Source organism: Solanum stenotomum, chromosome 10 (genome assembly GCF_019186545.1).
Source record: "Solanum stenotomum isolate F172 chromosome 10, ASM1918654v1, whole genome shotgun sequence".
Classification (NCBI taxonomy): Eukaryota; Viridiplantae; Streptophyta; class Magnoliopsida; order Solanales; family Solanaceae; genus Solanum; species Solanum stenotomum.
In genome coordinates this window covers 728151-752010 of record NC_064291.1, presented here as the reverse complement: position 1 = coordinate 752010, position 23860 = coordinate 728151, and the positions used below count along the sequence as shown (strand labels likewise).

At 34.4% G+C, this 23860-nt stretch overlaps 1 protein-coding gene and 1 long non-coding RNA gene across 2 annotated transcripts; one reads left to right on the top strand and one right to left on the bottom strand.

The window, feature by feature from the left end:
• The first annotated feature begins 565 nt into the window (after positions 1-565).
• Positions 566-12024, top strand: LOC125841931 (uncharacterized). Its single transcript, XR_007443848.1, has 3 exons — positions 566-670; positions 735-807; positions 11703-12024. It is a non-coding gene; the product is annotated as an uncharacterized LOC125841931 (long non-coding RNA).
• Positions 12025-15346: 3322 nt separating this feature from the next.
• LOC125842011 (probable ADP-ribosylation factor GTPase-activating protein AGD8) lies at positions 15347-22064 on the bottom strand. Its single transcript, XM_049521200.1, has 7 exons — positions 21803-22064; positions 21449-21567; positions 17689-18136; positions 17292-17549; positions 16351-16473; positions 15816-15914; positions 15347-15738 (listed from the first exon to the last, which is right to left on the bottom strand). The coding sequence occupies exons 1-7, from the start codon at positions 21869-21871 to the stop codon at positions 15631-15633; spliced, it is 1224 nt and encodes a 407-aa protein (XP_049377157.1). The 5' UTR covers positions 21872-22064; the 3' UTR covers positions 15347-15630.
• Between the last annotated feature and the right edge of the window lie 1796 nt (positions 22065-23860).

The window sequence follows — 23860 nt, the reverse complement described above, 5'->3', positions numbered from 1 at the left end:
ACGTAGTCAAGTATTATAACAATTTTAAAAGGAAGAGTAGGGGTGGGGGTAGGGGTTATATTAGTCTATTCTGCTACATCTTTATTTATTAGTATTAATATTATTTATTATGTATGTAATGTTTTTTACTTGTTCGTTTTATTAATTGTTACTTGTTCCTTCATTAGTCGTGTCTATCTTCCCTCTTTACTATCGTAATTTTTTTTATTTCTTTTTTGTTATTGTTATTTTGTTGTCATATTATTCTTGTAATTATGTTTCAATAATTGTTCTTATGAGTTGAAGTTATATTAAAAACAACCTCTCTACCTTATAAAGATAGAGATATTAGTTTTCGTACATCATGTCATTCTCATACAACACTTATGAAATTACACTGAAAATATTATTACTAATATTATTATTGATATTATTTTCAAAATCTCTATGTATTATTCTTGTACCATTAAATAAGTCATTTAATATATAGGTTTATATTTCTTTCTTTTTTTTAATTAAATTGGACCGATTTTATTAAACTCTTTGGCTACAACCCAATTCAAATAAAGGTCCAGCCAGTGGCCCAAAAAATGAAAATTAAAATTAGAAATGAACTCCTAAAATCTATTTGTATCTTCTCACCATTCATCTTCCGTCAACTCTGTCGGAAAGTGTTGCAACTATGTTGGAGGTAAGTTTCTTCTGTCCCACCATTCTTCTTCATCATCTTTGAACTGATGTTATTTCCATTGAAGGATGTCGAAAACTCCAGATCCAGCGTCTGTTGTCGAGTTCCAGCTTAGATTAGCTCGATGTTCCAGATTCAAGGTCTCTTATAGCTTCTTGTTTCCTTTGCAACTGTTGCTTTCCTTCTTCAACAATAATTGTTTGCTTGATGTCATGAATGTTGATGTTGCCTCTTTATTGCTCTATTCCTTCTCCTCAGATTTGGGATTGATTTGTTTATGTGCTTTCTGATTTTGCTTGGTAACTCTTGAAAACTATGATATTCCAATGTTGTTTGTGTCTCCATGACTTTATTAGCTAGTGCATCCGCAACCATGTTTCCTTCCCTGTAAATGTGAGTGATTTGAGAACTTAGTTGTTGTAGTTTATGCCTTATTTCTTCAATCATTTCCATCATCTCCCATGGAACTCTCCATTGTTGTACTTTTTTACAGCCAGTGAATCAATCTCTATAATGACTGGTCGACAACCATTTTTATAGCAGTGGTTCAATGACTCATAAATAGCTAGTGCTTCTGCTTCTGTGTTGTTGGTCATCCATATGCCCCTAACCTTAGCAAACACTAGATCTCCTGTGTGGTTTCTTAGTCAAAAAACTATATGATCCCATTCTTGGGTTTCCTCTACAGGCTCCGTCGATATTACATTTCAGATTTCCTTCTTCAGGTGGACTCCATATTACACTGTGATAATGCACCTGAGGTCTGTAATCTTTCAGTTTTCTTATAATGGCAATCCACTCTCTTCTTTCCGATTTTTGATCCATGGGTATTTAATCTTCACAAACTTTCTCACCAAGTCCTGAACTTGCTCCACCATTGTGTTGTATGTAGTATTTCCTCCATACTTTTTGTTGTTCATTCTCTTCCAAAGTGTCCACATTATGATTGTTGGCATAACTTGATATATCAATTTTAGCTTTGGTGAATTATCTTGTTTTCACCAAGTGATAATAAGTTGTTGAAGGTGCATTCCAATAATGTTTATACCTCCAAAACTAGCAAACTGCCTCGATAGCCTAGTGGCTATAGGGGTTGTTTAAAAAAGATGTGACATAGTTTCCTCCTTCTTTGTTTTACAACACCAACATCCCGAAACAATTGGAATGTGCATTCTTTTGAGGTTGTCATCTGAAGCTATTTTCCTATTCCATACCCTCCATAAGAAGAAATTCACCTTAAAAGAAAGTCTTTTACACCATATAAACTCATAGTCTCTTCTGCATTCCCTTTTCTGTCTCAATAAATGCCATGCAGATTTAATTGTGAAACTACCTTGAGTATTTCCCATCCACCAAGGTCTATCACATCTATTTTCAATTATGGGTGGTTTTATTCTTTCCATTATGTAACCAGTCATCTCCTAGGACAATTTTGCAGCAACTTTGTTTCATTCCAACTTCCATTTAGTATAAATTCCTTGATCTCTATTTCTTCTTCAATAGCATTTTCTCCCTCTATAAAGTATAAATCTTCCTGTTTTGTCCAGTTGTCAAATCAAAAGCTTGAATTTCCTTCCTTCACCTGCCACCATATATTATGTTCAATCTCTTCCCTTATTGAATTCATTTTTCTCCACGCATACGAGTGTCCTTGCCCTTTTTCCACTTTTGGGTGAACCTTTTTACAATACTTATTCCTCATGTATGTAATCCACAAGGAGGATGTTGAGGTTCTGAGGTTTCACCATAATTTTACAAACAAAACTCCTGACATATCTTGTAATGATTTGAATCTCAGGCCTCCTTCTGATTTAGGGTAGCACATGTTCTCCCAAGATACTCAATGTTTGTTCGTTGACCCAGTAGAATTTTCCCAAAAGAATTTGGTAAACAACTTATGTAAATGGTTAATGACCCCATTTGGAGGATTCATAGCTGAGAGCACATAGATAGGTATTGACTATAATACATGTGAAATTAGGACTTGTCTCCCCCCAAAAGATAAAAGTCTATTCTTCCATGGATTCATTTTGCCACCTTTTGTACTAACCCCGTAAAATGTGACTTGTTCTTTCTTCCATAGAACATGGGGCAACCCAAATAAGTAAAAGGGAAGAAACTCATTTTTATTCTTGTTATCTTCTTAATTTGATAGCTTACTCCTATAGGGACCTTCTCATGTAGATACACCAAGTTCTTGTCTAACATTATCAATTGCCCAAACACTAATTCATCTCCTTAGAATCTTCATCATGTTCCTCATAGAAGTTGGTTGTCTAGAACAAAAAAGAATAGTGTCATCTGCATATGACAAGTGATTTATTTTTTGACTCCATTTAGGCATTTCATATTGTTGGGTTATGAAGGGTGATTAGGGCGTCATGCGAAAGTTTACAATTTGCAAATCATATAGTTGATAAATTAGATAACAAAAAACATATACTAAAACATCAAAATATTATTATATCAAAACTAATATAAACAAAAACATTGAAATTTTAGAGAGAGTAAATCTCCTATAAACAAGATTCTTAAACGACTACATTGTGGATGTTATTGTTATTGTGTTAGAAGAAATAAACATATATTTATAGATTCCTAAACCTTTTCTTACTAGAGAAGGACTAGCTACTCCAAAACATTTTCCTAAAAGAAAAGAATAAATCAAATATGAAAGAATATTATATTTTCCTTTTAGGAAAAGTAAAAACATTTATGGTAATATTTTGTCTTTTCTTTAAGAAAAAATAAATTTTAAATTATGGTAAGAAAATTATTGCAAAACCCTAAAAAATCTCCCATTTTGGCTGGATTTTCTTAACAAAGTTTGATCTATCTTCTTCATATGCATGATATCTTCGTTTTTCACAAAATCTTCATGTATCACTGCTGCTTACCATGATTTAAAAAAAGCCTTGTGTTAAAAATTATGAACAGGGTTGAAATGGAGCTTACGCGTTAAAAGTAATATGCATGAGTTAAAAGTGAAGTTCATGTGTTAAAAGTAAGATGCATGAGTTAAAAGTGGAGCCCTAACATTAAAAGTTTGCAGGGGTTGAAAGTTGGAGCCCATGAGTTAAAGTAATCATGGGTTGAAAATTAATTTTGTTTTAAAGGATGGAGCAGCAGGATATTGTTGAAAATATATTTGAAAATTTTCTCCACATGTAGTAGCACAAAAATCTTAATTATCATCATGTTGATTACAAATTGATTTGAAACCATCTTGAGCCTATCTTCAACCCCATTGAACCATAGGACCGTCGGACGATGGGATCGTTAGACCATCTGCTCTGATACCACTTATTGGGTTATGAAGGGTGATTAGGGCGTCATGCGAAATCTTACAATTTGCAAATCATATAGTTGATAAATCAGATAACAAAAAATTTATACTAAAACATCAAAATATTATTATATCAAAACTAATATAAAGAAAAACATTGAAACTTTAGAGAGAATAAATCTCCCCATAAACAAGACTCTTAAACGATTACATTGTGGATGGTATTGTTATGGTGTTAGAAGAAACAAATATATACTTATAGAGTCCTAAAACTTTTTCTTACTAGAAAAAGACTAGCTACTCCAAAACCTTTTCCTAAAAGGAAAGAATAAACCAAATATGAAAGAATATTATATTTTCCTTTCAGGAAAAGTAAAAATATTTATGGTAATGTTTTGTCTTTTCTTTAAGGAAAAATAAATCTTAAATTATGGTAAGAAAATCAGGGCAAAACCCTAACACATATCCCCTGAACTCCTGATCTTCAAATAATTTATTCAGGCTCATTGATAAGACTTCTGCTGCAATTATAAACAATGTAAGTGANNCATCACCTGACTAAGAATAAAATTTTAAGGGTGCATACATGGATGTACTAAGAGCAGATGGTATTACAATGAATAAGTAACAACAACTAGCCTGCAACTTGAAGTGTATATAGAGAGTATTCTAGGCAGCAAGACAATCAATGACAAAGGCTACATGCTACAACCCTGAATATTCAATGAAATTCACACCAATCTCTTTCATAGTTTCTTACTATCGTAAAGAAAGATCAGTTCATTCTAACAGAAGCAACACATAATAAACATTTGTTGTTCATATAGATTGAGTTCATAAACATTCCAACAAAAGCAACACAAAATAATTCTCAGCTAGTCACTACGATTCTTGACAAAAATCCTAAATGTACACCTATAGATTGAGTTTAAAATTTTCATTTACAGTAGGTAAACTGAAGCTGCTGCAAATGTCATTTGTAGTGTGCATTTTGAGCTTCCAGCTTGAAAGCTTAACCAATTCCTTGAAAAGCAGTATGCTCCAAGCATGTAAAGCCAAATAGAATACAAATACACTTTAAAAATAGGTACAAATACACTTTAAAAATAGGCAGCCGCAACTTAAGGGTGGAGAAATGACATGATATTAGAAACAATATTTCTTTGTTAGAAAATTAGGGAAGAAGCCTAAGTAGAAAGACAAGGATAAGTAGAAACAAGTTACAAGAATAAAAGCAAAAGAATGGACTAACCCTGCATGAGTTATAAAGACAAGGGTCCGTGCATGGCTATTACCTGTTGGGCTACCCTGAGGAGACAGACCCTGACCTATTACATTACTCTGATTTGGTGTAGCAGCAACTGTGTTGGTATGATCTATTGGGTTATTGTGAGAAGACATACTCTGACCTATTACGTTACTCTGATTTGGTGTAGCAGCAACTGTGTTGGTATGATCTGATGGGTTGTTCTGAGTAGACAGACCCTGACCTATTAGGTTATTCTGATTTTGTGTAGCTGGAGGTGCCTCAGAGATGGTTGGACTGATACTTTGAGTTGACGTTACAATGGTTGGGGTACCACCTTGTTGAGGAGAAACTATAGTGGGCATGGGAATAATTGGCATGCTTACACGAATAGAAAGATTACTCCTACCTGAGGATTTGCCACGACCTCTGCTTCGAGCCATATCTGTAAACAAATATAAAATATATATTGTTGTTAGATCATGACTGTTACAAAATAGAATAAAACATTATCCATAATAATGAGAACTATTACAGTAACAGAAAGTAGAGTGAAGCACTCATCACAATCAGTAAATAACTGTAAGTAATTCTAATAAGGAATCCTCTATATTAACTGTAAGTAATTCTAATAAATGCATAGTTAACTAGTATGTATAACAATTATTAAAGCTGCAATTAGTAGATTTAATTAAGAGTTAGAATAAGAAATAGAATACACATAGTTAAAAGCAGAAACTAAAGAACATTATCCTAAATTAAACATCAGAAACAAAGAAAATACATTGAAGATACAATAGTATATTATCAAGCACTAGTCACTATTTATGTCTTCTTCAAACTCTTCCTCTTCCTCATTTTCAGGACATTCAATCTTACTTCAAGCTAAACGAAATGGAAAGAGTTCATAGTTAAAATATCATATTTTCATAACACCCAAACGACTAAAATCTCTATTTTTAGTGGTCGACTGAAATGATTCCTAGTTAGGGTTCATATTTTGCAACTGGAAAACAATGGTATGTCGAGTTGAAATTGATATCCTAATGCAGAAATCTGACCGAAATTCCTAGTGGGGGTTCCTATTTTTCAGAGAGAAAGAGTTGAAAGTCATCAAAATCGAAGCTGGCCTAGATGTGGAAATATTGCAAATTGGAGCTAGGGTTTTGATTTTATAATTGGTTCTTGATAAACCTAGCTTGGGAAATTGATTCCCCTTAATATCTGAACCAACAAATCCATTTGGGAAACTGAAGCTTTGAAATCGAAAATGGAGTTTGAGCGCTTACCTTTCTAGATGGAGACTTGCTTCAGAGCTTCGAGATGGAGACTTGCTTCAGAGCTTCGAGTGTTACCAGCTTCGAGATGGAGTTTGAAATCGAAATGGAGTTTCAGAGATAGAGGGCTTGGAGTTTCAGAGCTTCATCTCTGAAAAGTGTAAGTGTGAGTGTGAATGTTTTGTGCCCTTAGAATATATCACTTTAAAAAATATTCTAACGGAATTAGTGACGGATTATGACATTCGTCACTTTCAAATAAATATATATATTTAGAAAATATTATATTGACGGATATTTTTGTCACTATATAATAAAAATTTTATAAAAATATATATAAAAGTTTAGCGACCTTTTTTTCGTCACTAATTCCGTCGCAAAATATTAATTTAATTTGTCACCCTTATTTTTTTACTAAATCCGTAGGGAAAATTAGGCGCCAAAATTTCGCGCTAATATTTAGTGACGAATTAAATATTTCATTGCAAATCCGTCGCTATATTATAAATAAAAAAAAATCAATTGTTAATCTTGCAACAAAATGATAATTTCGTCGCAAATTCGTCGTTATATAGTGACGGAATATAGTTCGTTGTAAATATCCGTCGCTAAACGCTGTTTTTTTAGTAGTGTTTCTCCACATGTAGTAGCACAAAAATCTTAATTATCATCAGGTTGATTACAAATTGATTTGAAACCATCTTGAGTCTATCTTCAACCTCATTGAACCATAGGACCGTCGGACGATGGGATCGTTGGACCATGTGCTCTCATACCACTTGTTGGGTTATGATGGGTGATTAGGGCGTCATGCGAAAGCTTACAATTTGCAAATCATATAGTTGATAAATCAGATAACAAAAAACTTATACTAAAACATCAAAATATTATTATATCAAAACTAATATAAAGAAAAACATTGAAACTTTAGAGAGAATAAATCCCCCCATAAACAAGACTCTTAAACGACTACGTTGTGGATGGTATTGTTATTGTGTTAGAAGAAACAAACATATATTTATAGAGTCCTAAAACCTTTTCTTACTAGAAAAGGACTAGCTACTCCAAAACCTTTTCCTAAAAGGAAAGAATAAACCAAATATGAAAGAATATTATATTTTCCTTTCAGGAAAAGTAAAAACATTTTTGGTAATGTTTTGTCTTTTCTTTAAGGAAAAATAAATCTTAAATTATGGTAAAAAAAATTAGGGCAAAACCCTAACACATATCCCCTGAACTCCTGATCTTCAAATAATTTATTTAGGCTCATTGATAAGACTTCTGCTGCAATTATAAACAATGTAAGTGATAGAGGGTCACTTTGTTTAAGACCTCTAGAAGACTGGAAAAAAATAAAAGACTGTCCATTCACAAGCATTGAATACCAATTATTGCTGATTAACCTTAGCACCATATCTATGATTCTTTCAGAAAGTCCAAAACACCTTAATACTTTGAGAAGATACTTCCAAGAGACTTTATCATATGCTTTTATCATGCCTAGTTTTACCACAACATTGTGTAAATTGTCCCTTCTGTGAATATCCATGATAGCTAATAGAACATTCTCAGTGATGCTCCTCCCCTTTACAAAACTTGTTTGGTTTGTTGAAATGATCTCTGGTAGAACAATTACCATTTTCTCCTGTACTACCTTTGAGATAATTTTATTGGCAAAAGTACTTAAATTTATTGGTCTCAAATCACCAAAAGTTCCTATACTTTCCTTTTTAAGAATTAGTACAAGATTGGTATGTGTGATGTACCTTGGTAGTTCTTAACCACAGAAAAAAGCTCTGACCATGTTGGTGATGTCTTCCCCAATTATGTTCCAGCAGCTTTGGAAGAATTGTCCTGAAAATCCATCTAGTCCACTCGAACTATCTCCATTAAGAGAGAAAATCACTCTTTTAACTTCATCTTCTGTTAGTAGCCTCACCATTTCCTCATTCTGCTCTACTTTGATCAAAGTAGGAATATTTGCAGCAAGGAATAATCTTTTATCTCCTGATCTTCTTTGAACTGATCATGAAATACCCCCACAACTTCCTTTTCAATATTCTGAGTGGATGTAATCTTGTTACCTTGCTAGGTTGTTATCTCTGAGATAATTAGCTTTTTCCTTCTCCCTTTGACATATGAGTGGAAGAATTTGGTGTTCCTTTCTCCATCTTTAAACCATTTTATCCCCGTCTTTTGTTTCCAGTATTCTTTCTCAATCTTCAAATATCTTTTCAACTCTGCATTGGCTTTATTCAAATCTGCCCTATTTTCCTCTGTTGAAGAAACTTCCAGTTGGATTTCCTTCATTTTGATCACATCTTCTAGTGTGGCAATCTTTTAAAAGAAAAATCCAAATGTTTCCTTACTCCATTTTGCTAACACTGACTTCAGTCTTTTCAGCTTAGTTTGCACTATATCAAAAGGCGAACCTCTAATTTCTTCACCCCAACTCTGATCCACCTGGTTCATAAACCTTTGATGTTTAGTCCAGAAATTTAAGAATATGAAAGGTTTGATTCTTATTTCCTGACAAATGTTGCAAATCAGATGTAAAGGTGCATGATCTGATCCTTGTCTAATTAGGTGTTGCACTTCACTTTCTGGTAATAGCTTCATGAATTTAGTGCTACCAAAGACTCTATCTAACCTTTTGAAAATACTATCCTTTTGTATCCTACCATTCCACCAGGTATAGATGCTACCTAACTTCTCTCTGATTCATCCAGGATGGAATTGAAATCTCCTCCAACAATCCAAGGACTGTTATTATTGCATGCTATATCTTCCAGGTCATCCTATAATTCTAGTCTCTCTGAGGCACTGCATCTTGCATATATAGCTGTCACCTTGAATCTATCACTTGTGTCCCTCAGTTTATAACTAATTGTAAGCTGTTTTAGAGTATCTTTATAATCTTCTTCTTCCCAATTTTCATTCCAAAAGCTCCATATTTTTGTTGATAGGTATACCTTAGCATTAGGCATGACCAATCTACTCTTGTACTTTTCTAGTTCATTGGGGCTTTGAAAAGGATCCAATATTGCTATGTAAGAGAAATAATGTCTCCTGTTCAAGTCTATTAATCTCTCAAAAGAATTTTGAGTCTTAACAGATCTGATGTTCCAGAATAGTACTTTGTAAATCATTGAGATATTGAGGTGGTACCCTTCCTACTATTTGTGTTTACATATGAAAGCATTTTTTACTGCTTTACTCCCTTTTTGTTTTTGCCTTGAAGTTGTCCAGTCTGCTCAATGGATAGATCTCTTTTTCTACTTATGTATTCTATAATTTCTTCCATAGTATCATTTTCCTCTTCTTGCAACTTTTTGTCTATCTCTAGTTGAGATAATTAATGAATCTTTGGTACCTTCTGTGAGGTAGGTACCCATTTGTTTTCTTGTTCCATTCTTCCATCCATTGTGTCCCCAAATGATTCTTCCTTTCCCCTTTTGCAATAGTATGCACTACCTGATGACTCTTGTTCATTTTCTGCTCTACTTGTTGCCTGACTGTGGCTGGTATATGCCTTCTGTGTTGTTCCTTCTTTTGTATGTGGGTTGCTGCTGCCAGGAGATTTTACCTTATGCTTTTGATTATCTGTTAAAATGTTCTCATCTTGCCTATATTGTTGTTTGTTTGTTCTTACCTCTATCTTTTGTTATTTAACTATGTTCCCTAGTAGTTTCATCTTCTTTCTGCCTGATGTTAGAAGGTTGTTCTTCATACGGTTCCTTATCTCCAATAGTATTTTCCCCTAGCTTCATATCATTACCCCCTGTGTTTCCTTCTCCTACTCCAGTGTCATTGTTGTCATCTAGTGTTCCGAATTTGTTAGCTACTGTTACCATTCTATCTTTTTGTTGCTCTTGTCTCGGGTTCCAGACCTGCTCTATTTGTCCCTTAAAGTGTAATCTACCTCTTTTCGAATAGATTTTCTTCTTTTGTTCCCAGAACTCACCATATTCCTTTCTCCCATTATCTATGTTGTCACTGTGACCCAATCACCTTGCTTGTTCACAACCCTTCCTGCATTGGTATCCTCATTTGTATTGTCCATATCCTCCTCTTCCTCTTCTTTGGGGTATAATTCTGGATGAAGGACAAAACATTCCACTTAATTGTGTCCCTGTAATTTACAATTTTTGTAGTATTTTCGCATGTGGTCATATTTGATAGTAATCCACTTCTTCTTGATTTCTCATGTCTTCTTTCTCATACCAATATTAATTCTCCTTGGGAATTCTCCCAGTAAATCAACCTCCACTTTGACCCTAGCACAAATTGGTCGAGTCTTATTCTTTGTGGCCAAATCCACTTGTAGAGGTTTCCCTACTGCAGCTGCCATTGAAAAAATTNTTCACAACCCTTCCTGCATTGGTATCTTCATTTGTATTTTTTTTGTCCCTATCCTCCTCTTCCTCTTCTTTGGGGTATAATTCTGGATGAAGGACAAAACATTCCACTTCATTGTATCCCTGTAATTCACAACCCTTCCTGCATTGATATCCTCATTTGTATTTTTTTGTCCCTATCCTTCTCTTCCTCTTCTTTGGGGTATAATTCTGGATGAAGGACAAAACATTCCACTTCATTGTATCCCTGTAATTTACAGTTTTTGTAGTATTTTCGCACGTGATCATATTTGATAGTAATCCACTTCTCCTTGATTTCTCGTGTCTTCTTTCTTATACCAATATTAATTCTCCTTGGGAATTCTCCCAGTAAATCAACCGCCACTTTGACCCTAGCACAAATTGGTCGAGTCTTATTCTTTGTGGCCAAATCCACTTGTAGAGGTTTCCCTACTGCAGCTGCCATTGAAAAAATTGCTTCCTTACCAAAAAAGTTTGGTGGTAGCGATGGGAATGAGATCCATGCGATGGCTATTAAAGTTTCTTCCTCCGGATCAAATAAAGGGTCCCATTTAAGAGTTCGCATGGGGTAGGTCTAGTGGTGGTGCGTTATGTAAAACTGTGGTTTTGATAGTAAGATGACATAATCCTCCATCTCTGTAGCTCGTATGAGAACATATGTGTTAGTCAACAATCCAATATTTACTTCACCCTTTAGTTCACATTGCTTTGGTATTAATCTCCTTAGGTCTTGTACCTCAGGCCATCAGTAGGAAATTTTTCCTATTACTGCATATTGTAATTCTTCATTTAAAATCATCTGATGGACTTCCTCCTTCTCCCAAATTATTCTTGGTTCTCCATGTAGGTATGCAACTTGCTTCATCGAAATTGGTTTGTGGGGTGATTTGATTTGTTTGACTGTATTGGCAAAGGTTGTTGATGAGGGTTGTCCAGTATTGGATAGAATATGCAAAGTTGGCCTGGCTTCCGATGGTGGTGGCTGGCCTATGTCCATCATGGCCATGATGACCGGCGGCAGAGATTAGGTTTAGCTAAAATTTTGAAAGATTTCGTAATCTTTCTATAGCTGAATGATTATATACTTATTTATTGGGGGGAAAATACTATCTACTAGGTTTATATTTCTCAATAGCTTGATAATGCATTTTTGTTCTAATCAACCTATATGTAATATTGTAATTAAAGGAAAAACATTGACTTTTATTTTATACATGCATAATTTATTTAAGGTATGATAAAGAGTACTGATCACAAATTAAATAAATGGTCAAACTCTTAATAGAAATTTTGATTTATTTTGATAAATTTTTCTCCTTTTATGATGTTGAGACGTTATTGCTACTTTATGGTTCTTGAGAACTTAATGGGCACTTCCCCTTCAAATCAAATTAAAAATAAAATCTCGTTGAGTTCTTAGTTTTTACGCCTAAATATTGATAACTCAATTCATTTGATTACTATAAGGATGAACTCAATTCGAAATATGGTTATATGGATCATAAAAGTAAGTATCTATTAAATCCATTACAAAAGTATCAGTTACAATACCAATTATGCAAAAAGAAATCCCTCCAATAGTATCAGTTATTTATGTCACTTTCCGTCGATCTTCATCAAATGATCATATTAGACATTAATAATCATGGATAATTAAAATATGCAATCCTTTAGAATGAGCTAGAATTTTTCTTATTCTCTTGTTTTCTTAATTGAAGAAATAATTAAAAATAAAATAGTAAATTCAAAATGAATAATAACTTAATTTTGAGAAGGTATAGAGTGTTCTCAATTGACTCTCGACAAACGAACAACGAATGATTTCTGATTTTAACACAAACTAAAATTTATGACTATACTAATAGACCAAATTAAGTAAAAAAGCGAGCACTATTTCCTACTCAAAACATGTCAGTCTCCAATTTAAGACTGCGAACGGTGCTAAGGGGAGAATCCTAAAGCAAGCGTTAACAAAATTTTAAAGAAAATCGGGCATAGTTTTCCTTATTTTTGGGCCTATCTAAATTTTCTCTATTTCAGAAATCTGCAACACAACTAAGAACATCTCCAAATTAAGACGTAATATCCATTAACAATCTATTCGTCACACAATAATACTAATTCATCTCAAAATATGGAAAGAAGTTTAATACTAGTCACACGTCTATAAAAACAAAAGAATACTCATAACTTTAGTAAAAGAAGTGACTATGGAGCGAATCTAAGAGATATATCAAAGGAATGTCCATAACAAATAGATAAGCTTGTTGCCTGCGCGAACAAGTGCGAGGATCACCATGGAATGTCAACTTGCTAGCTCTAGTTAATGAAATCCTCGTCAATGTCACTTGTGTCTTTTGTAAAAAAAAAATCAGTGAGGAGTGAAAGTTAGCTCAGTGAGTAATAACACTTCACCACAACCTTTTTAATGAGAAAAAAAAAACATAAAACATACTAGTATGATAAGTAAAATCATAAAATAAATGTTCTTTTCGGGAAAATGATAACAATAATCAATCTTGTTGTAACATGTAAGCAAAATCAACTTAACCATTTAATAGTAAATTTCAGTAAAAGACTTTCATTTTAAATCTCATATATATTTGAGGGTTTTCAAGAATGAATCATGTAATAAGTGTCCTCTTCTACTTAAAAATATGATCAATAACAATGAATCCCTCATAAATGATTCAAATATTCATATCAATATGTCCCTGCTTTAGGAAAATCAATAACAATATGTCAGTTCTACCTTCCCACTAGCGAGGATTGTATTAGTAATCGATAAATACAAGATGCCAAGTGTAACGAATATGTTGTTAGCTACACGGAATCCATCAAGGTCTACTCTCATTTATAATTTTCTTCATAAATAGTAGAAGCATTTCCTAAATAGTCAAGACATTTAAGTTCTATCATATTATATAAAATTTTAACCAAAAACATATGTCGAGATACTTATAATTAACAAGTCTTTTCAATAATGATCATCATATCTCAATCAACAATAAACATGTCTTATAAAAGTGAGAACATCTCACATAACCGTTTCAATATCATACTAAGTAAAAAAACTTGTCCCACGGACCTATGAACAGAACAACACAACAAAATGATGAAATGAACGGAAGGCATCGGAGGAAGGACTGACAAACTTGTTACTTGTGTTTGGTTAACTACTTTACTGACTTGAAGTTCTTTCTCATAAGTGGCATACCTACACCCCGCACGCACGCACACTCACTCTATCTATTATACGTCAAACTTTCTAGCCCAAACATTTGATAATACATTCACTTTATGAACCATGTATAAATCATGAAAGTTATAATAGATTACTACTTATTGTACTTGTGTCGAGTCACTAGACTTGTCACCTCAAATAGTCTGCATGACTTCCTTCAATCAATTTATAATCACATCATATCGATTTCACATTAATTTTTGTATTCGACTAATCCATAACTAATATAGAACAACCAACCCGATATGAATTTAACACTCACTCCATTTCTCAAATGTGTTCTTAGTCTTCCTCTTTTTTCTTTTTTTTCTCATTTAAGCATTTGATTAAGCTTCTGTGAAAAACAAACAAACAAAATCTCTATTTGTTGAACTCATACAGTTCTCAAATTAAAAATAGCACTCATCGAAATACCATATATAAGCTACATGATAATAAGAATTATTCTCTAGAAATTCTACGCGTAGAAAATATATATAGTTTCAAGAATATAACTTCGAAAATACATAGAAGAGGAGCAATTATAGGACAAACAAATACTCACAAAAAACATATTAATTAGCAAAAAGAAGACAAAATTAATTGATTTATTGTGTGTAGATTAAGTTTTGTGTGTGACACATGAGAAACATGTATGATACATCAAAATAATATTATTTTTATGGAAAGAAAAATTCTTTATATAGCTATCTATAACTCAAAATGATCAACAATTAAAAAATAATATTATGAAATAATTAATTATTAAACAAAAAATGTAGTATGGCAAACATCTACTATGAATTATTAAATACATTTATAGTTTAATTTAATAACAATTCACACCTAATGTTTAATTAATATAGCTCATATTAATAGGGTCCCACACATATTTGTATAAGTAACAAACCAAAAACGTGAAACATACTGTTAATTTCGTAGCACATCAAGCTATCGTTACCGTTCGTAGTCAGAGAAACATTAGCTAAGAAACCTTATTATGTTTCTAGTCTTGACTGTTTTTTAAATTTAGTTTCTAGAACCTTTTACCTAACTGTAGAGGATGAATATTATTTTCAACAACAATAATAGTTAAATGTATATGTAATGTATCGATATTGTATAAATAGTATATAACCATGTACATGAGCTCAAATCTCCTCAAACAGTTCCAAATTTCAAATATGAGTTCTTTTCATTGTTTCGAGTGAACTAATAATTGAGTTATTATGAATTTAAAAAGATTGACCTAATGTTATCTTTCTAGTTATATATGGCAGGCTGATAAAGAGGATAAAATCTAAAGAGTTTTTCACTATAGTTTACAGTTGAATGATTTCACAACTCAGACGCGACCAGAAAACAGTAAATTGTTGAACAAAGCTCTACAAACCTCATCGAGAACCAAATGAAGATAACGAAAAACACGTAAAGAAATTTTTAACATGCAGGCAAGACCAGCTTCTTCAAAGCCTAAATATAGAGTTCCATTCCATTATTATTTTTCATACAAAATGTTTGCATCTGCCTGAAATATTCTGGTCCTGTAACCTCACAGGATTCGGTCTTGAAAATCGGACATTAAGGTTGACGCAAATGAGCCAAGTCTCTTTCCAGTTTCTCCAGCAATGTTTTTCAGAGAGGACATGTCCTGTTGTGCCTAAAAACATAGAGAGTGGTCCTTTCAATATCTTCGTGTCGGAACTAAAAAACATTTACATTTGTGTCATAATATACCTGGAACGAGATCCGGTTAATGAGATCACCAGCAGTGAGGTCCAGATCTGATCTATCATCGTCACCAAAAAGGTCTGCGCTTGATATGGCACTTGAACCCTGAGAATAGATGCAGTAGAAAACATTTTAAGGAGCATGAATCTGATTCATCCATTTTTAGGTGGAATTCTTCTGTCAACAATTTTTTCCTATTTTAGGACCCGAGAAATTTCCCAGAGCCATCCGGTGGACGATTCTAATGGATAATATCCCCCCGCCCCCTCCGCAAGGTTTCTGAACAGTCTTTTCGAAGCAAAATGATAGCATGGGAAGAAGTATAATGTATTATGATAAAAGGGAAAAGGACCAAGGAGAAACGCAAGGCATATTATTGTTGCGACGGCAGAGAGCTATTTCTAATTAATTTATTGGACAAGACCCTACTATGATAATGAATGTGGAATGGGAGATGGTCAAGTCAATGTGTCTGCATGCTGATTAAGAAAACAGCTACCCATAAATATATGAGAATGTTATCTACAACAAGCAGTCATACCGAGAACTTCTTAAGAGAAACTGAGGCTTCCATTTCAGCTTTGCTCTGATCACCAAAGAATTGGGCGGATGAAATCGCTTTTGCATTGGTAAACTTCTTCCTTGCTTCATCAGTTTCCTCGATCTGATTAAAATAGGATTAAGTTAATTAAATAAAACAAACACCATCTGTAGAATGTGAGAAAAATGTGGCATCAATGAAGTGGGGAAGAGCCATGAGTCTTAGGTTCAAACCCAAGCAGAAACAAAAAAACTCTAGGTGATTTTTTTCCTATCTACCCAAGCCCACTACTTGTGCTGATAAGAGAATAAGTACCTGGTGGAATTAGTTGAGATGCATAGAAAGCTGGCCCAGATCACCATTGACGAAAAAATAAATAAATTGAAGACTACAGAAACAACTTAGGCAAAGCAGTCTACTCATAAACAACGAACAAAAGAAGAACCGAGTGAGAACAATAAATCACAAACTGAAAGACAAATCCATCCAATGTGAAAAAAGAAAGAAAAAATTCAAAGGCAAACTATATTACAAAACATCCAAAAGTCGTTTTTATTTTTATTTTCATTAGTAACCAAACACTTGAAACTTGCATTGCAAATATTTAGAATGTAACATTTGAAGTTCCAAATGGCAACAACCTTTTCCTAAATCAATAACAATCCTTGTACTTATTGATAACACACAGGAAGCTGGAATAAGACCAAAAAGCAACAAATCTCTCACAAGTCGGTAGTCACCGCCGCCAACTTGGTATTGATCAAAATATAGTCCACCCACCCAACTGCTGCACCTATGTGTATAATATAGCAGTTAAACTAAGTGTGACACTACTTTCTTTATATCTCATAGATACTCATATCAATATTAAAATTTCACTGTAACAGCTCTATTAGAATCCTTGTATGGCAGTGAACATAAAAACTAGAATAAGAACTCACTTGAACTTTGGAAGAATTCGAGCTTTTCTTTTTGAAACCGCTTTCCATTCCATAGTCCGCAAAAAAGTTGGAGGACATTGGAGGGGATACATGGTTAAGAACACGTCCAGAACTCATCTCAGAGGGCTGGACATTGTCTGTGTACTCAAAGCGAGATGTGAATGATGAGCCACCAGTTGGTGCATTACTTGCAGGGTTGGAGGAAGAAACTTGAACAGGCAGTTCTTCAGGCTTCTGGTCGTACAAACTTTCACTTGTCTGTAAAGATGTTCAATCAATTAATTTAAGTTCCAAATTTGTTAAATACCTTACTATAAGCGCATGTATAAATCTTCATTTCAAAATATGCAATTTATACCCTGCACCCATTTCTCTAGCTTGGAAGTCTAAGATGTACCTTTTTAGTAAGTTTACGAGCTCCAAGTCCACCTGGCTTGCCAGATTTCTTTGCAACTATTGGTTTCTTAATTGAAGTAGTATACACTGATTGTGAAGCTTTGGGTGAAGCAGAAACCCCTGGTGTTTCATCCTTAAATGATGAGGTTTCTTTTGAAGCTTCACTAGTCTTAATATTAGAAAATCCATTTGTAGTCTGCACAGCCTGAGAGGCAACAGGTGATGCTGGCAAACCTGCATCCTGTGCTTTACTTTCCTCAGCTTTACTTTTAGCAACTTCTTTTGAGAGTAATTGTTTATACAATTCGGCAGCCCTGGAGGTATACTTGGCTTCAATCTTGCCTCCATCCGTCCATCCGTGCTGCTTGAAAAAAACTTGAGCACGGTTATTTCCACCAAAGTACATCATCTTCAACTGATCTGGAGACCATGAATCTAAATTTGTCGACCTGCAAGAATCAATTCATTAAAAAATGGACAGAGTTATAAATGCCAAAATAACAGAGAGAAGGCAGAATATATTTGTTTGCAGCTGGCCATACCCACTCCCACCTCAAAACAATACTCCATCTGCTCCAATAAGTTTGACATTATTTCCTTATTAGTCTGTTCTAAAAAGCACATCTTAGAACAGTACATTTCTATATTTGATAACAATTGAATTTGAAACTTCCGATTTTACTCTTTAAGGAGAAGCTTTTATAGCCACACAAATGGTATGGCATGTTTAAGACCATGAGTTTTATTTTACTCTTAAAGAGAAGTTTTTATAGCCACACAAATTTTATGCATGTTTAAAATCGCGGGTTTTAAAAGTCTTCATTTCTCTCTTAAAACGTCATGCCTAGTTAAATTATACCAAACAAACTGAATGGAGAGAGTACAAAAGACAAGAAGGTGGGACCCAGAGGCAGAAGATCACCCTTGGTCCGTAGTAGATATCTCAACCATGATTAAGGAAATGCAAAGCTATAGAACCCTCCCTAACACAGTAAGTCACTAACAGATACATGCATTCAAACTCTATCTTACACTCCCGTATCTCCCCCCTCCCCACCCCCTCCCTTTTTTTTTTCAAGCAAGCCCATATAGACAGCGAAAACACCTCAAAGTTTAGCCTTCATGGCCTTCCATATTCTCCCATTGCCAATTGTTCTCATGATCAATCAAATACGGTTAGGTTTAAGAAGGTACCCAGATTCATCATTAACCATGAGATGTTGTCATCACTTTTTTAATAAGGTAAATAATAGTCTATCGTCCCTGTTTGACTAATACTTCTGATATGCTAGTTGTTAGAGCTAGGAAAAGGTCCAGCTACCGAGGTAAAGTGAGATGAGATGAGCAACAATGGAAGTGATGAGGCTCAAAGAGTGATGCAGATGCCAGTTGTTAGAAAAAAGGAGGCATGTCGCATTAGCCTGTTGTCACAACCAAGAAACCCAACATGGCCATTTCGAACTTACCTTTTCCATTTTTCCACGCCTTAGATCATCCCATTGGCAGTGTGATTTGAAAAGAATAGTACTGACATTATAATGTGAAGAACTAGCCACTAGCCCATGGATAAAGAAAGGCTCTACACCCTCCTCAAAAGAAAGAAAATGGGGTTTTTCAATGAGGGCGAAGAAAATGTGTTAAGAAAAACAATAACCATATTACAGTTGCTCAGAATTTTTCTGAGGTTCCGTTAACCATGATAAGCAGGAAACTGAAACTAAAGTTAACACAGAAAGAGTCTTAACTCACTCCTTTCTATTCTAAGGAATGAAAAATTCTCTAGGGCAAATGGAGCACAGTTCGGAACTCGATGGATTGTTGGTGTGCCCTTTGCTTTTCTCCACGTACATTCCAAGCATTTGTCTGCGACTTGATTCAAATCCGTGACATCTGCCTAATCCACACATCGTGCATTGTTGTGATGTGCTCTTACCACTGAACCAAATCCCTGGGCAAATACAACAAGTTTCTTGAGGTGGTAATACCAATTGTTTGGCAAAATGAAGAAGCACTAGCTTTGGAGCTGTTGTAGCATAATGTAGAATCAAGATGACAACCCAACTTTCCGAGATACCAACTTATTTTTCTTTTTGAGAAAGTTAAGGTACTTTATTGTTAAAAGCACCAAGATAATACACAAAAATACAAGGATATGTAGAGAAAACACAGCATCCCTTAGCTATGCAGGAAGCCCTAATAGTCTAACACTTCATCCATGTTGTATGTAACATCAGTAATACAAAAGCTGAAAACTAAGCATCTTAGTTGCTGAACTGTCTTTCTTCCATCTTCAAACCATCTATTGTTTCCCTCTTTTGAAACACCACGGATTATGCAAAGAGGAATAGACAGAGACAGTGACCTACTGATAATCCGAACAACTGGTAATTTCTAGCTCCACAAAGCTTGCTTTATGTTTCCTGGAATGACTCAACAGAATTGGAACAAGATAGGCAACACAGCTGCGCGTCTACTGAGATCCCCAACCTTTTGGATAGCACTATCTAGAAGTCTCACATTCTTACCCCTTGTATAGACTATAGTCATAATTGAAGAAACTCCATTCACTGTAACTCTTCAATACTACTTCCAATACATTGCAACTTCCGTTTAAAGATACATTGTGTTGTTTTGTTCTTCCAGCTATGTTCTCTCAGCACTTCCTAAAACATTAACATCCTCACAGGTAAAAATATTCCCTGCAGGTCATCCAGCACTGGAGATACTGGTTTTTAGTAGGTATCTACAATCAGGCCTGTCTTTAATCCAACTATCAAGAAATTTTAGGTGTTGACTATACTAATATGTTGGCCTAATATAACATGGATCTTTCATTAGACATGACGGATCATGTCAAGAAAGTGTATATGGTGGTGATGCACCGAGCAGATTAAAATATACACCTACAAGTGGAAATACTTGTGCACACCTAGCAAAATCCATGTAACTAAATCTTGGGAGATTAATCCAATTCATCCTCCACTACTTTAATATCCATCAAAGCTTGGATTATCAGTTTGCTTGATATGAAAGCCAGCTAACAAGGTATTCGTGCATATAAAAATAATCCATTTGGATAGAATGCTAAATCAACCATATCTTTGAAGTCCCAAAGCCAAACCTATGGCGAGTGCATCTATGGTTTTTAGTGCGTAAATAAGGATACAAACTAGTACTATCAGGTCCCTTTAATAGTTCCACTCTTCCACGTAAAAAGTAGCTCCTGACTACAAATATCAGATGTTACAGCAAAATCTGTTCTTTTTTCCTCCTACAACATGATAATGTATCTTAATCATAACCAATTTGCAGGGCCATTCCCTTGACACCTATTGATAAGAGAATAGACTTCACTACTTGTAGACTTACTGATATTATCTCTTTAAGTGCTCCTTACACAAAATTGGTGTCCTCAACTAGATCTATACTAATTTGTCCAGCACACATTCATCCAAAGATGCAATCTTTTAATACATCCTCATCTTAATTGCAACATTGAGCAATGAGAGGAAGCAACTGTTTATAAGGCAGAAATCACGGCTTCTAACCTGTTGATTCCAATAATTTCAACATTCCTAATCGTTTTTACACAGTATCTAATAAAACCTAAACCGCATACCTTACATAACTTCCCAAACGAAATTCACTGGTAAAGTTACCATGTATAAACAAACAACATAGCTGAATCGAAGGAAAAAAGACAATTCAATTTTTAACAATAAACAAATGCATAAAGATAGAGATCAAACTTTAAAATGTACCTAACAAAACTGATGTGAACACCAAGGCTACGATGCGTTGCCGAACAATCAATACACAAGAAGATCCCATACGTAACCGACGCCCATGTAGGATTCTTCGCATTGCAATCAAAGCACATCTGAACAAAATTCAAGCTAAATCGTTCATAAAACAAAGATCTACTCAACAGAAACACTAGATCTAAATCAGATCTCAAGTTCCTAAATCAATTCAAACAAAAATACAAGCAATTCAAATGAAAAACACAATTTTCAATCAAAAACAAATATACAAAACGGAAAAAATACAAAAAAAATAAAATAAAATCCGCAGATAATTAAAGATAGACAAAATATAGAAAATTCAATGTAAACCTTGTTCTCGGACTTGGCTTTGAGCTTCCGGAAAACGGCATTTTTGTCGGTGAAGCTGTCGGCGGCCATGGCTGTAGAGAGAAACACAAATTGTAGAGAGAGATAGAGAGTGAAGTTCCGAGAGGAGGAGGAGGGAGAATGATATTTTATTTATTTAGAGAGAGAAAGAAGCCTCCTCAGGGAACACACACATACAAGACACAAACAGAGAAGATACACAAAAGCACTGAACAAATATCGGTCACCGCTGACAGGTTTGTTGTGAGTTATACCAAAATTAATTAATATTATATTTGATAGCTAATTAAGCAATAAATTATTTATGCATAATAATTAATAATTAATATAAATAAAAGTTAAGAAATAATTTATGTATTCTTTTATACATAATAAAAGGTAAATACAGTTAGTAAACCTAAAGTGTATTACCATAATGATGGCTACTTCTTAGTTAGATTTGCTAGCTTGGATGATAGGAATGAAGTGTTGTATTCTGGTCCTCATATGCTTAATAATAAACCCATTGTAGTTAAAGTTTGGAGTGCTGATTTTAACTTCAATAAGGAGGTGTTGCAGATAGTGCCAATTTGGGCTAGAGGTGTTGAACTGCTGGAGTATGGATTCGCTAAGTAGAATTAGTAGTGGGCTAGAGGTTCCATTATATGTTGATGAATGCACTACTAAGGTTGAGAGGATTACTTTTGCAAGAGTGCTAGTCGAAATGGATGTAGCAAGGGAATTGCCAAAGAAACTCAAGGTGGAAGATCCAAATGGGAGAGTGTTTGAACAAGAGGTGAAGTATGAATGGATTCCAGAAATATTGTCTTAAATGTATGTAGGTAGGACACAAATGTACTACAAATGAGGGTACTCGTAAAGTAGCTCCTAAGCTGGTCAATAAATGGGTTCAGAAGCAAAATACTACTAATGGGACAGTAATCCCACAAGTAATAAATGGAGGAAAAGATAAGGGGAAGGAACAAGTAAGTGAGGAGGCAGCAGCATGGCAACAAGTATCTCCAAGAATAATAGCTAGAGGAAGTTCAGATACACAGACAAATGCACTAGAGATGAGGATGACAAATGGATTTGGAGCATTAGTTAGTATGGAACAGGGTTCAATAAGTGTAATGGAGGATAATGCTGGTGGAGGAGAAGGGTATGGAGGAAGGTTAATAGTAATGGTTACATGAAGCTGGTCACATGGAACACAAAGGGAATAAATAAACTTCATAAACAAAAGGAACTCAAATTGTTTATGAAGGAGAATAATGTTGGAGTTATGGCAATTTTAGAACATAAAATAAAGGAACACTTAGCAGTAAAGATCACACAAAAAAAGCACAAGGATGGAAATGGGAAGCAAATTATGAATATACTGATAAGGGTAGAATATGGCTAATGTGGGATCCTTAGGTGATTGATTGTTTGATTCTGAGTAAATCAGACCAATATATACAAAGCAGGGTGGTAGTGCAAAGGAATAACATGGTGTTTTGTCTGGTGGTGGTTTATGGATTACATTCTATCCATGATAAAGTACAATTATGGGAAGATTTGAAGCAAAAGGTAGTCAATACACAAGAACCCTTGATCTGTATGGGTGATTTCAATGCAGTGTTAACGGTGCTGATAGAATCAATGGCAATCCAGTTCAGGAGATGGAAATTAAAGACTTTAATGAGTTTATGATTGATGCTGGTATGACAGAATTGAAGGCAATAGGAAGAGAGTATACCTGGTCAAATGAATGCTTATGCAGTAAGATTGATAGAGCAATAGTGAATGCAAAATGGATGTTGAATATGAACCAAGTAGAGATTAATGTTATGCAATCAGGAACATCTGATCATTCTCCATTGTGTCTGGAGTTGGATAGTAATATGAGAGGTAATCACAAGGCTTTTAAATTTTTCAATTGTATTGCTGCTCATCCAGATTTCTTACCAAAGGTGAAGGAAGCATGGAGTGGTGGATATATAAGGGATCTAAAAGAAGTATGGTTTAAACTCAAGAAAGTGAAAGCAAACCTTAAACAACTTAACAACACAGAATTTA